The 14,968-nt window shown below is 48.3% G+C and overlaps 1 protein-coding gene across 1 annotated transcript in view; it reads left to right on the top strand.

Annotated features, from left to right (window-relative positions):
- TIAM2 (TIAM Rac1 associated GEF 2) overlaps positions 1–14,968 on the top strand; it is a 101,201-nt gene that overhangs the window by 80,128 nt on the left and 6,105 nt on the right. The window contains exons 15-21 of the mRNA XM_049765459.1: positions 3,701–3,880; positions 5,647–5,715; positions 7,113–7,238; positions 7,867–7,975; positions 9,533–9,712; positions 13,005–13,123; positions 14,121–14,229. Coding sequence (XP_049621416.1) covers positions 3,701–3,880; positions 5,647–5,715; positions 7,113–7,238; positions 7,867–7,975; positions 9,533–9,712; positions 13,005–13,123; positions 14,121–14,229 — 892 coding nt within the window. The remainder of the gene's footprint in view (positions 1–3,700; positions 3,881–5,646; positions 5,716–7,112; positions 7,239–7,866; positions 7,976–9,532; positions 9,713–13,004; positions 13,124–14,120; positions 14,230–14,968) is intronic.

Genomic DNA, 14,968 nt, shown 5'->3' with positions numbered 1-14,968 from the left:
AAGCCAGGAATCCCACCACACAAGCCTTCTACTCCTAAGAAGGAAAGCAGCTTAGTGGAGAAAGAATGAATCTATGCCTTCCTGAAACCCGTGCTTTTATCGGCAAGAACCAGACCACACCCTACAGTGGAGTATGAACACGGTATGGTAAGACCCAGTAATCCAGCAACAGTGTATTTGGCATTTTCCATGTTGTCACCACTGCCAACGCTCCATGTTCCATGAAAATCTTACCAGGACTCTCCTTTAAAATAAGTCGCATCTCCCTCAGACAGTAAGAGACTTTATTTTAAAACTCGTGTTCTTTCTTTTGGCTGCTGCCTTGTAAGGTGTGATTTTGACATCCCAGTTCTCACCAGCTGCCATTTAAGTCGGGACACATTTTTCCAGCTCTTATTTTACATGGTATTCGTGAGCTTAATAGGGAATCTGCTGCACAGGCAACCATTATTTTCTGGAATTGCAAACTTCGATGGTCTGACCTTGGTCATGCAGATGCCATTTGAGAGGTTTTGTTAATAGTGGGTTTTTTGTTTTTTCCTGTTTGCATCCCACCCTGCTGTGCTTAGGTCTGGTCTCAGAGCTGACTCCTGTTTCTGTGCTTAGGGAGCAGTCCTGGCAGGGCTCAGGGGACTGTATGGGTTACGGGGATTCAAACAAGGCCTGGTTATATGCAAGAAGAGATACCTTTTTTTTTCCCCCTGTTTTTTGGGTCATACTCGGCGGTGCTTAGGGGTATGGCTCTACTCTTAGAAATCACTTCTGGGCTGGAAAGATAGCATGGAGGTAGGGTGTTTGACTTGCGTGCAGAAGGAGGGTGGTTCGAAACCCAGTAACCCATATGGTCCCCCGAGTACTGCCCCTGAGTGCTGCCAGGTGTGATCCAAAAACAAAAAACAAAAAAAAAAAAAAAGAAAAATCATTTCTGGCAGACTTGGGTACCATATGGGATGGCGGAGATCAAACCCGGGTCTGTCCTGGTTCTGCTGTGTGCAAAGCAAATGCCATACTGCTGTGCTATTACTCTGGCCCAAAACAAGAGAATCTTAGCCCTATGATATCTCTCTGACTTAAAGAAGTGAGTTCTTAATTCTGCCTGCCATTGTCTTGGGTTGTTTTGCCATTGGAGCGATGATCCACTGCTGTGAGTCCATCCACCCTGCCCCATGGCCATCCTCCAGCACTGATCCTGGTCACAGTGAGCTTTGGGCAGAGGCAGGTGCTTTGGGAATGTTCTATTTCCTGCCTCAGAGACTATTTATCTCCACCTGGGGCTCACGTTTACATCACATGGGAGTCCTTCAAGATATGCCTCTCTGGGCCTCCAGAAAGCTCCCTCCATTTTGTCCCATCAAGAGACTTTTTTTAGAGCTCAGAGCAGAAGGGTAGCCAGATGACAACCTGAAGTGGTGGTTGATGTGTTGCCTTTGGCCACACTATTCCAGTGCTCAGGCACATGCTGGCTTCTTTTCATTCCTGGCTCTTCTAAGAGGTTGGCACTACTGGGGCTCCTTGGATGAGGAATTGGGTCCCAATTAGCACACACCTCCCATGCATCCTGTCCCGTCTGCTGTGATTTGATGGAGGGCTCAGGGGCCACTTCTGATTCCTGGGGCTTTGGGAGTTTACTCAGAAGAAGAAACATATATGAAGGTCAGAAATAAGCTTGTGGGCCCGGAGAGATAGCACAGTGGTGTTTGCCTTGCAAGCAGCCAATCCAGGACCAAAGGTGGTTGGTTCAAATCCCGGTGTCCCATATGGTCCCCCGTGCCTGCCAGGAGCTATTTCTGAGCAGACAGCCAGGAGTAACCCCTGAGCACCGCTGGGTGTGGCCCAAAAACCAAAAAAAAAAAAAAAAAAAAAACCAAAAAAAAAAAAACAAACCAAAAAAAGAAATAAGCTTGTGTGGACAGCCAAGTGCCCAAGGGGCAGCATAGGTGTGTGCAAGAGTCACTTATATGAGGCCATATGAGCAGTAGCATAGCAGGAGGGTGTTTGTCTTGCATATGACCAAACTGGATTCAATCCAGGGCACCTCCTATGTTCCCCCCAGCCTGCCAGGAGTGATTTCTGAGTGCAGAGCCAGGAGTATCTCCTGAGTGTTGCCAGGTGTGGCCCCCAAACTAATAATAATAGATTAATAATAATAGCAACCTTGGTTTTTCTGTGAGCTGAGTTGGTCGCAAGTGTACCTCTGTGGAACTGACATCCACAAGAAACAGTTAAAGAGCCACCTAGTTTGGGGTTCTCTCTGCTGACTTCTGGGGAACCTTGCTTTGGAATCTGGCTCTTTCCAATACTGAACTTGCTTCTCCCTGGACCCGTGGCTGGCTCTGGAGTTCTTTGGGTTCTCTGTTAGAATAAGCCTTCTTTATGCCCACACTAGCACCCATCTCCTCACTGCCCCTTTCCATACAGGTTTGATTTTGGGGTATCCAGTCTCCTCTGGGGGTGGGTTTTCTGACCTCTTCACACTGTGGAGGGGCCAGCTTTGGCTTCTTTAGAAACAGAGCAACGTCCCTGCTGGCTTCCACCAATGGAACTGAGGCTGAAGGTGGCTGATGGTGGAGACTGAATGTGCTTGTTTCCTGTGAAGAAGTCCACGTTCTATCAGGGGGCAGGAGGTTGGACAGAAACAAAACACAAGGGAGGTTCTGTGCTCCTAGGAAGTGCTCTGTCAGCAGAGGCTATTATAAGTCTTGTGCAGCTGCACCCCAAGGCTGTTGCCCGACTTGCTCATATGTCTCTGGTGTTCTGAAACACACACACATACATACACACACACACACAGTGGACATAAAGACATACGTGTGAAGTAATGATCCTGGTAAGCTAAGCTCTTCCCCGTGGAGGGAGAGACGGGGCTTCGAATCAGAGGGAGCTAGAGGGAACAGGAAGTTCTAAAAGGCAGGCATGGAAGGATCTCCGTCCTCAGTGCTGGATCTAAGCCTCCTGGCTAAGAAATGTCTCAGACAAAAATGGCTACTTCATGCACACCTGACACTCAGCTTAGGGAGAGAGGCCAGGACGAGGGCTCTGATCTTGACAGGCCCCAGATGGGCAGGGCAGTTACTATGTGAGCAGAAAGGAATGAAAGAGGAGGTGGCATATTTGAGGCCAGAAAGTGGAGCCTCAGGCAGGATGCATGGCAATACCCCTTGGCAGCTCTCTCGTGCTGTGCCCATGTGTACCTGGGTTCCTGGAGGCTGGTGGCCCTCTTCTGTCCCAGGCCTTTAGAACTGATATTTCGGTTGCCTGGGCCCTGCCTGCTTTGGGCTTTCCCTCCTCTTGCCACCTTCTGCCACTGCTCCTGCCCCCCTTCATCATGCTCTACTCTGTGGTGTAGACTGCAGAGGCACCTGCCATGCCCACCCCGAATTCTCTGCCCATGGTCTTTTCTGGGGCAGATGAGCTGGGACAGGCAGGCCTGGAGCAGACATCATCGGTCAATGAGTCTCGAGGTCTATATTTTCCGACTTTCATGGGCTTAGCTCACAGGCTGAGCCCGAAGCCACATGCTCTGACCTCAGGGCCAGTGTGAGAAGTGTGGGGCATTTGGGAGTGGGTGGGAAATAGGCAGATGCCAGTCCCTGCTCTGGTACATGAGGCCATGGCAGCCCTGGGACTGGTCCCTAATGTGGGTGTTCGCATTAGGCGGGGGCTCCTGTCCCTCATGTCTGGCCTCCTGTCCTCTCCTTAGAGTGCCGAGCAGATCGCAGTGCTCTACAAGAGTTTTCAGGACCCCCAGACTGACGGCATGGAAAGCCCGATGGCCGGCCGGGAGCCCCCTGCAAAGCCACTAGCCCGGCACCTGTCCGAGGCCGACCGGCTCCGCAAGGTCATTCAGGAGCTGTTGGACACAGAGAAGACCTATGTGAAGGTGAGCCCCACCCCACCCTGTACTCAGAGGGAGGAGAGGAGACTATTATCTGGGTGGGGATAGGCTACAGGGGTGACTGGCCCCCAAGAATGCCAGAGAATGAGACTCCATCTGCTCCCCTTACCAAAGCAGTGTCTGGCTGGCTGTGGGAACAGACACCTCAGCTTGGCACTCACAACATAAGGAAAGGGAGTCTCCCCGAGTAGTGAAGGGATTAGGGTTCCCTGTCAGTGACAGAACTCAGGAGATCCTGATAACTGCTGCTCTCACGTCCCTAGCTCAGTATGCTGAGCCTGATGCCATCACTGGGCAGGCAGGATCCAGGACAAAGACTGGGCCACCATTATGGAGCCTCTGATAATTGTTTCCTGAGCTCAGAAACACCTATTTTGGTGTTTGGGGAGCATTTCACAAACTTATTTTTGGAAGGGGCTGTGTGGGGCTTCCAAACAGTGCACAGGGTCTGGGGGTCCCTTGGGTGATTCTGGTCTAGTGATTCAGGACCAGGGCCTGAGGATGTGGTGCTGTTTGGGATCCTTGGTGAGGGGGTCCCATCCCAAGATGGTGCCTGCCATACCAGCCAGTCCTGATGATGGGGATTTTGTTGGTGGGGGGGGATCCAAAGCTGTACCTGGCAGAGCTCTGGGATTGGATATGCCAGGAACTCAACCCCTAGCATGCACCCCATCTCTGTGTTCTCTCCCACCCCTGGAAAACAGAAGTTTCATTACTCTAAGTGTTGTAGACTCTTTGGAGGCCCATCATTGAGCCAGCTTCATTGGCCGAGTGTAGAAAGTACGGGAAGCTGAGGAGAATGCAGGCCTGAGAGGTCTCCAGCTTGTGGCCCTCTTCCCCCTGCGGGTGTGATGGGCATCTGGTTCCTCCTAGATGGTTGCATCCAGATGGTGCTTTGGGCTAGAAAGAAAATTAGACCCTCGAGCACAGACAACCCTAGTTTCATCCCCAGCACCCCATATGTCCCCTGAGAACCTCCAGAAGTGATCCCTGAGCACAGAATCAGGAGTAAGCCCTGAGTACCACTGGGGATTGGTGACTTTGAAACCAAACCCCAAATCTTCCAATCACACAGTGGTTTAGCCACCTCTTGTGTCTGTCTTCCACATTCCCAAAAGCAAGCTCCCATCTCCTTTCTCATGAGCATCTTTGCCTTTTCATTGGGGCACCCCGTTGCCACTCACAAACCCTTCCTTTGGTCTCCAGGAAGCAGGGAACACTGTAGACACAGTGATTCCATGTCACTTGCACCTATCTTGTGCTCAGGCTGCTGACCTGGGAAGATGATGCTCCAGTGAAAAGCTGAGTCCCCAGCAGCCACCAGGGGCCTTTCTGGGCCATTGGCTGTGGCTGTGAATCTTTGTATCTTCCTTGAGGGGGCCTGAAGGTGGGGGAGAGGGAGGATTCAAAGGGGACTAGGTGATTAGCCTGTTAGGTTGAGCCTATGCTGTGGCTCTAGACTGCTCTGAGTGAAGCCAGACACAGAGGAGGGTCCGTCTTGTCGCAGAAATGGGCAGAGACACTCGGATTCCCAACTCTGTTGATTTAATTCCTTTGTGGTCATTGCACGCTCAGAAACCTTTGGGTTTCTGTGGCCAGCTGTGGGGTCATGGCACAAGGAAACTGAGGCCTTGGGGTTCTTTTAGCAGTGAGGCATGACTGCTTAGGAGAGCCACACAGACTCCTGCAAAGGGCTGTGGGACCACCTGGGCTGAGGCAGGAGCCTGGTTCACTCTCCTTCTGTCTTTCAGGATCTGAGCTGCCTCTTTGAGCTCTACTTGGAACCGCTTCAAAGCGAGGCCTTCCTGACCCAAGATGAGGTAAGTGACCCCTTTTCCTATGAGCCTGTCCTTCCAGTATCTGGAAGGATGTTGAATCCACTGTTCACAGGCCTCCAGTCTCCCCAATCTGAGACCCAGCAGAGTTTGCAGACACACTGAGACCCAGCAGAGTTTGCAGACACACAGGGTCGTCCAGCCCTTTCTGTAGAGGAAGGTGCCCCCTCAAACCTCATACTAAGTTGCACACATGATTTGCCCTTTTCTGCCCAGTTTTATGTCCCCAGTTTGAGTTTTGGAAGTTTCACGTCCCTTGTAAAAGGAATTGGGGGTGTAGGGCCGACAAAGCTGTAATCCCTTCTCTGTACCCCTCACTATCACTGTCAGGCTATCTTTGGGTTAGTCATACACATCCTTATCCTGATCACTGTGTGTGAGGGGGTGTCACAACACTCTCTTGGGTGCCATTATTCACCCAAACCCCTTTTCTAATCCTTCCTTCCTTCCTTTTTCTCTTTCTTTCTCCTTCTTTCTCTTTCTTCTTCCTTCCTTCCTTCCTTCCTTCCTCTTTCTCTTTCTTCTTCCTTTCTTCCTTTCTCTCTTTCTCCTTTCTTCTTCCTTCCTTCCTCTTCTCTTTTCTTTCTTCTTCCTTCTTCCTTCCTTCTTCCTTCCTTCCTTCCTTCCTTCCTTCCTTCCTTCCTTCCTTCCTTCCTTCCTTCCTTCCTTCCTTCCTTCCTTCCTTCCTTCCTTCCTTCCTTCCTTCCTTTCTTTCTTTCTTTCTTTCTTTCTTTCTTTCTTTCTTTCTTTCTTTCTTTCTTTCTTTCTTTCTTTCTTTCTTTCTTTCTTTCTTTCTTTCTTTCTTCTTCCTTTCCTCCCTCCCTCCCTCCCTCCTTCCTTTCCTTTCCTCCCTCCCTCCTTCCTTCCTTCCTTCCTTCCTTCCTTCCTTCCTTCCTTCCTTCCTTCCTTCCTTCCTTCCTTCCTTCCTTCCTTCCTTCCTTCCTTCCTTCCTTCCTTCCTTCCTTCCTTCCTTCCTTCCTTCCTTCCTTTCCTTGATTTACTTTCTTTCTCCTTTCTCCCTCCTTTTCTTCCCCCGGCAGTGCTTAGGGCTTACTCCTGGCTCTGTGACCAGGAATCGCTCCTGGCGAGGCTCAGGGGACCCAGTGAGATGCCAGAGAATGAACCCGAGTTGCCTGAGTGCAGGTGCTCTCCCCACTGTCATATCATTTTGGCCCTTCAATCCTGCTCTTAATTCTTAAGCTTTATTTAGACCGCACCTGGTTGTGCTCAGGGGTTACTCCTGACTTTGCACTATGGAATCACTCCTGGCAGGCTTGGTAGACCCTATAGGATGCCCGGGATCAAACCCAGGTTAGCTGCGTGCAAGACAAGCACCCTCCCACTGTCCTGTGACTCAGGCTTCATTCCCACTAATGATGTAGATGGAGTCTCTGTTCGGGAGTTTGCCGGAGATGTTGGAGTTCCAGAAGGTGTTTCTGGAAACGCTAGAGGACGGGATTGCAGCAGCGTCTGACTTCGACACGCTGGAAATACCAGCCCAATTTCGAGTGAGTATCTGGACCCTGAAGTGAAGAGGAGTGTCCCTGGGACATACAGAAGTTGGATGGACTCGGAGCTTCCATTACTTCCATTTTATTCCTCTGAGAGTCCTTGAGAGGCAGAGTTGCTTGTTCTAGAATAAATCCCCTGAATTGCACAATCTGGGTCTGGCTTTGGCTGCAGAAAGCTCTCTTTCTCTCCATGGCCAAGTGGCCTTGGGACTCCAGTAGTTCCAGGGCGCCCTCTGCCTGCTATGTGTGTTAGTGAGGAAGATATACACAAAGTGCGAGGATTTGAACCAGTGAGGCCACAGCCTAAACTCTACACAGTCTGTCAGGCCCAGGTGTTAGTTGAGTCCGCACCAAGAATTACAGCCATGCTCGCATCACTCCTGGTCTGTTAGGCCACTGTTGACAAGCCAAGAAGTTGCCCAGCTAGAGGGAAGCCAGGGCTTTCTCTGTCCACTCTGAAAATGGGGGGTCCTGTGCTTGTGTCTGAGAGATGTCTCTAAGGAGGCATTCGTGTATTGCCATGTAGAAGACACAGATCCTGGTGACACCTAAGCCATTAGGAACCATGGCAGAGCAAGCAGACACGAGGCCCATCTCTAATGTGATGTCTTCCCTCTCCTTCTAGAAACTTCTATTCTCCCTGGGAGGCTCGTTCCTTTATTATGCAGACCACTTTAAATTGTACAGTGGATTTTGTGCCAACCACAGCAAAGTACAGAAGGTTCTAGAGCGAGGTAAGTTGCTCAGACTTTTGGGCTTTTATTTTTTAGCTGCTTATAAGGGTAACTAAAGATCAATGTGATTTCACTGGGTTATGCCCAGTTAATACTTTTGAGAAAAAAGTTATGATTCATTTCAACTTCCTGGTGAAATAAAGACATGAAGGAAATGGATAGATGGATGGATGGATGTTGCTTTTCTCTGTGCCACCTCTGTACATCAGTGTTTGTTTGTTTTGTTTTTTGTTTTTGTCAAATTCTTATTTTTTCTAGTTTTGGAGCCACATTGGCAATGTGCAGGGTTTACTCCTGGTTTGGCACTCCAAAATCACTCCTGGCAGTGCTTGGAGGACCGTTGGATGTGCTATGGATCAAACCCTGGTTAGCCACATGCAAGGAAATGCCCTCCCCGTTATACTATTGCTCAGCCCCCGCCCCCTTTTTTGTCACTTCTTTAGTTTAAAAATCTTATGCCCTGGTGGTTGGAGCATATAGTATAACAAATAGGATATTGCCTTGCACAAGCCTGACCTGGGTTCCATCCTTGGCATCTCATATGGCCCCCTGAGGCCACCGGAGTGATTCCTGAGGAGTACAGAGCCTGGAGTAACCTTAGTATTATTGGGTATAACTCCCCTCTCCCCAAATCTTAAGCCCCAAAGGACCATTGGGGCTTTTGGAGGGGCATCTTGTTATTTACTGTGATAAACTCAACCCTGAATCCCAAGACAGCTCCACGTGTCCCTGAGCTGCGGAGGCAGAGGCAGTGGTGCTTACAGGCTTATTAGTGTTGTTATTATTTGGGTTTGAGGGCCTCACTGCCAGTTCTCAGGGGCTACTCCAGGCTTTGTGCTGGCAAAATGGAACCAGGTTAACTGTGCAAGGCATGACTCCTTCAGTTCTGGCTTATTTGATATTATTATTATTATTATTATTATTATTACTGGATTTGGGCCATACCTAGTGTTGTTTTGGACTGACTCCTGGCTCTAGACTCGAGAATTAATTACTCCTGCAGAGCTCTGGGAGCAATAAGGGTTGTTGTGCCACTTGCGCAGCAAATGCCCAACCTGCTGCTGTCTTATCTCTCCAGTCCCCAATTCACATTAAAAGAAGGAAAGTTTTCTTTAGAGATAGCCCCTAAGTGGACAAAGTCAGCTGACAGATTGTACTAGGGCAGTGGGAAATAAATGGGGGCGCTGTTTGCTGTATGGGTAAGAGAGCTCTGTCGCTGGAGTGCTGAGAGCTGAGTTCTCTCTCTCTCTCTCTCTCTCTCTCTCTCTCTCTCTCTCTCTCTCTCTCTCTCTCTCTCCATTCCCCTCCCTCTGCCCTCTCTCCTTCTCCCTCCATTCTCTTTCCCCTCTCCACCTCTTTCTTCTCTGTATGCATGTAAATTCACCTTCAAAGATGGACTGTTTCCATCCAGCTCACTGTTCTGTGGCCTGCAGAACCTCCACTGTGGGGTTCACAGAAGGTGGGGGCTTCTGGCTGACTGCTGGGGGGGTCTCTGCTGGTGGTGGGACCTGTGTCTGCAGACACCTTGCTCCCTCACATTCTTCTGTCCGCCTGCAGCCAGGACGGACATGGCCTTCAAGGCCTTCCTGGACGCGCGGAACCCCACCAAGCAACACTCGTCCACGCTCGAGTCCTACCTCATCAAGCCCGTGCAGCGAGTGCTCAAGTACCCGCTGCTGCTCAGGGAGCTTGTGTCACTCACGGACCACGAGAGTGAAGAGCACTACCACTTGACAGGTGAGGAGCACTCCCAACACCTGAGGGGAAGAGAAGCACTCCCAGTATCTGACAGGTTAGGAACACTTCCACCTGAGAGGGGAGAGCATCATCATCGCCTGTGAGGTGAGGTGCGCTTCCATCTGACAGGTTAGGAGCACTCCCACCTAACAGGTGAGGAACACTCCCACTTGAGAGGTGAGGTGCATACCCACCACCTGACAGGGACATCCCATCACCTGCTGCTGGTCTCGCTCTTCCCCACGTGCTGCCTTTTTCTGAGGCTCTTCTCAGCATTGTGACAGTTAATCCTAGAACTAAGGACTTATATATAGAAAGCTGCTATTCTCCTCCCTGTACAGAGGCAAAGTGCAAGGGCAAAAGTGACCTCAGAGTAGCCCTAGAAGCCTTTGGGTGGTGTGTGTGTGTGTGTGTGTGTGTGTGTGTGTGTGTGTGTGTGTGTGTGTGTGTGTGTGTATGTGTGTGTGCGTGCGTCTGTGTTTGCGTGTGAGGGGTGGTGGTGGGGTGAAGGTGAGGGTGAGCTTTGGATCATACCTGGTGGGGCACAGGGCAGACCAATTATGTTGCTGGGAATAAAACCCGGGGCCAACTGTATATAAGGCAAGTGCCTTAATTCCTGAACCACCTCTCTGGCATGACTTTTTTAATTTTTCTTTTTTTGGTTTTTGGGTCACACTCGGCAGTGCTCAGGGGTTACTCCTGGCTCGGGGGACCATATGAGATGATTCAAACCACTGTCCTTTTGCATGCAAGGCAAACGCCTTACCTCCATGCTATCTCTTCAGCCCGACTTTTTAATTTTTCAAAGGAACTGACTGATGTGATGCATCGCCGTGAGTTGAAATATATGAACTCAGATTACTTGATCAGCAGGTGCTGTGAGGAGGCAGCATCCTGGCCTTTCACTGCTGCTTTATGAGGAAATTTTTTTTTTAAATTTTGTGTGTAATATAATGGTTTAATTTTTATTATTTTCCCGGTTTCTTATTTATTTATTTATTTGGTTTTTGGATCACACCTGGCAGTGCTCAGGGGTTATTCCTGGCTCCATGCTTATCTCTTCGGCCCCTTCTTTTTTTTTTTTTTTTACTAATATCTTTATTTAAACACCTTGATTACAAATATGATTGCAATTGGGTTTCAGAAACTTTTTTTTTTTTTTTAGTTTTTGGGCCACACCAGCGTTGCTCAGGGGTTACTCCTGGCTGTCTGCTCAGAAATAGCTCCTGGCAGGCACGGGGGACCACGTGGGACACCGGGATTCGAACCAACCACCTTTGGTCCTGGATCGGCTGCTTGCAAGGCAAACGCCGCTGTGCTATCTCTCCGGGCCCGGGTTTCAGAAACTTTTATGATCCCCTCTTACCTGTGCTGCAGGACCAAGAGTCTGGGTGGGGCGCCCCCTTGTGGCAGTCTTCGGACACCAAAAACGTCTTCACCTCCACCATTGACTGTAGAGAGAACAGCTCTTCTAGAAATGCCTTGTGGGTACAGGAAAATAGTGGTTTTTTCTCGGCATGGCGTCACTTAGGCGGTCCATGAAGTAAAATCCTGGGATAGATAGATGTACTTGCTCCTGCTCATCTGGCCCCTGAGGAGTAAGGACTATTGAAAATGGATCTCAGAGACTGGCATCCGTGCTGTGTCAAGCATATTTCTGTGCCTTGAGTAGTTCATTCTTTTCTTAGGCAAAGGTGAAACTCTAAAAGCAAGTGAGACAACTTATGATTTGTCCTTGATGATTGTGTGAATGCTTCATTTGAAATTAAAATGACCTTTTCATGAGTACTGTGAAAGGAACCGCCTCCCCAAATGCCTCTTCCAGATTGAATTACAATACAGAATCAGGAGAGAATAGCTGGAAATACATTTGCAGTAACTGGAAATTTTGATTTTTTTGCTCAACACAGTCCTTGTGCCCCTCACATACCTGTGCAGAAAGCTATACACAGCACATTCTGGCAATTTGCTCAGCAGTTAAGCTTCTGCAGACTTTCTTGGGAGCTTGTGAAAAGGCCCTCATGCCTTTACTGGCCACCATGCCAGTAACTTGGTACACGAGGCAAGGCCAAGGTTAGGAGCATACACTGCTGGCCTGGTGCTGGCTTTGAACTCTGCTCTATCTCTCTCTCTTTGGGAGTCTGGCAAACATATAACCCCTTTGTATCCCAGCATAGACTCTGTAAACTGGAATGATTGGTGGTTTCAGTAGTTGCAGACTTATTGTGGGGGCTCAATCTGGTGGTTTACCTAAATCACCAGGCAAGTCAGAGTTTGCTGCTAGGTTGGTGGTAATGGTTTGTCTCAGAGAGAAGGAAGTAGCAGGTGATTCTGCTATTCTCTCATGTGACAGACTAGATTATGCAAGGCTTATAGTGACATCCCTGCTGCTGTCAGTCTTCTCCATGCTGCTTAAAATCTTTTTTTTTTTAAATTAAACTTTTGGACCATGTCTTGTTATACTCAGGAGTCACTCCTGGTGGGACTAGGGGACCATATGGATGCCAGGGATAGAACCCACATATTATCTCTCTGGCCTCAGCTGCCTCGAATCTTGAGCTTTTTCTTTGGCAGGATTTAAAGTGAGCAAACAATTCTTGTCCAGAGTGATCATTTCCAATTATCATTTTTATACTGGTCCTTTCTATGCCCTATCTGTATCCCCAACTCTCTGTGGCAAGCTTCCTATTATGGATTGGTCCTCCTGGTTCTCATCTCTTTGGGTATTATTATCATATTTTTTTTTGGTATCACACAAAGTGAGTATGATCATTCTATGTCTACCCCTCTCCCTATGACTCATTTCACTCAGTATAATTCTCTAGATCTATCCATGTATAAGAACATTTTATGACTTCACTTTTTCATAACAGCTATGCAGTATTCCATTGTGTAGCTGTACTACAGTTCCTTCATTCATCTGTTCTTGGGCACTTGGTTTGTTTACAGTGCACTGGTAAAGGGATGGGTATTGAACATTGTATGACTGAAACTCAACCATAAACACCTTTGTAACTGTCTCCCATGGTGACTCAACTAAAATTTTATTTTAAAATAAAATAGGGCCCGGAGAGATAGCACAGCGGCGTTTGCATTGCAAGCAGCCGATCCAGGACCTAAGGTGGTTGGTTCGAATCCCGGTGTCCCATATGGTCCCCCGTGCCTGCCAGGAGCTATTTCTGAGCAGACAGCCAGGAGTAACCCCTGAGCAATGCCGGGTGTGGCCCAAAAACCAAAAAAAAAAATTTAAAAAAGGCAAGCAAATATACAAAGATGATGGACTTTTTCACAGAGGCTCTAAAGGCAATGGAGAAAGTAGCGAGTCACATCAATGAAATGCAGAAGATCTACGAGGACTATGGGACTGTGTTTGATCAGTTGGTTGCTGAGCAGAGCGAGACTGAGAAGGAGGTAAGCGTGAGAGGGGTGTGTTTGTCCGGGACTCTGTGGCCCACTTCTTGTCCAGGCACTTCGGGAGGAGAAAATGCTGTCAACTGTCCGCAAGCTTTTATATTTATAATATATTTAAGCACCTCGATTACAGACATGACTGTAGTTGAGTACCAGTCCTCAAGCTCTTAATGCTTATAATAAACCATGCCATTCAGGTATGGTGAGAACAGAGGATTTATTGTAGTGGTCTGAAAGGTGGCCATAGGTCCCATCCATCCCCACTGGACAGAACCAAGTGCTCATGTCTGTTACCTCCTTCCCATTCTGGCTGCTGGAATGAAGATGGGCTAGTCTGGCACTGAACCAGAGGATTAAGGAGCTAAGTCAGTGTGACAAGGCAGAATTGAGGGCTTTTCCTCTTTCATCTGTTCATGTCAAATCTTGGTAACCAACACTGTGAGTGGAATTTGACAGTACTTGGGATGAAAAAAAATTTACTGAGCTAATTTGTTTTGGAAGGGAGATATGATGGGCCACATCCAGTGATGCCTGGGGCTCATTCCTGAGTTTGCTCTCAGGGATCATTCCTGGAGGGTCCTCAGGAGACCTCATATGGTGCTGGGAATTGAACCAGGTCTGTGTGCAAGGCCTTCATTTCTCTGTACTACCTCTCTGGCCCTGAGATCATATTTGTTTGGGTGCCACACCTGGCAGTGCTCAGAACTTACTCTGGGCTCTGTACTTAAGGATTACTTTTTCAGAGATTAGAGGAATACACTGGGTGCAGGGATTACTCCTAGGTCTACTGTGTGCAAAGAAAGCATTCTACCTACTGTACTATCTGGCCTCTTCTGAGCTCATATTTTTTAAAACCTCCAGGATTTAAGACCCTTGGGTAAACAAGGAAGGGTGTGATAGCTCAAGTTGGCTGAATCTGTATTTTGGTCCTCAGTGGTCCATCCACCTCTGTTTTTTTCACACCAGCTCCTCCTTTTTTTTTTTTTTTACAATGCAGGTAACAGAACTATCGATGGGGGAGCTTCTGATGCACTCAACTGTTTCCTGGCTCAATCCATTTCTGTCTCTAGGAAAAGCCAGAAAGGACCTGGAGCTGACCGTGTTTGGTGAGTGTCTATCCAGCTTAGTGGGCTGGGGGTGAGAAAGGACAGTGTCTCCCCACCATCTTGAGACCTGATTTCTGGAAGGGGTGAGGCTCATTATCTCAAAGTTTCTGACTTGGGCAGCCAGCCTCTGACTATTTAAAACTCCCTCTCCCCGCACCATCACTATCCTCTTTTCCCTTCTCCTTCTGGCATCACCAGCACCATCCCCCCACTCTCCGCACCCCAAGTGTTGCTGGAACAGATTTCCCAGGGTTATTTTGAAACCTGCTATCTTCTGAGCAGACCAGGCTTCTGAATTACTATTCATTCCAAGCACAAGAGTAGTTGGTGCCTTCTCACTTAGATGAGCACTTTGTCCTCAGAGTCAGAAAAAGGAACTGAGAAGTTTTTTAAAGGAAAAAAATAGCCTAGGTCTACTGATTTTACTCAGATGCTAGCTTTTTTATTTTTTAATTTTTATTGTAAAAAATAAAAATTTTTATTGTGACCAAAGTGAATTATGAATCTTTCACAGTAATATTTAAGGTACATAAATAGTACATAACATAGTGACAATGTATCAGGGCCATTTCCACCAGCAGTGTTGTCCTCCCTCAACCCCTGTTCCCAGCATGCATCCCATATCTCCCTCTTTTGCCCCCTGGACTGCTAGTATAACTGGTCCCCTCTGTGTCTAGCTTGTTGTAGATTGGGTATCGATTCTGTTGTCGTTGACTTTGGGTTTGGTGTTTAAGTCTGA

This window comes from Suncus etruscus, chromosome 18 (assembly GCF_024139225.1).
Source record: "Suncus etruscus isolate mSunEtr1 chromosome 18, mSunEtr1.pri.cur, whole genome shotgun sequence".
Classification (NCBI taxonomy): domain Eukaryota; kingdom Metazoa; phylum Chordata; class Mammalia; order Eulipotyphla; family Soricidae; genus Suncus; species Suncus etruscus.
Note: the sequence above shows the minus strand (reverse complement) of the source record. Positions and strands in the feature narration are given on the sequence as shown.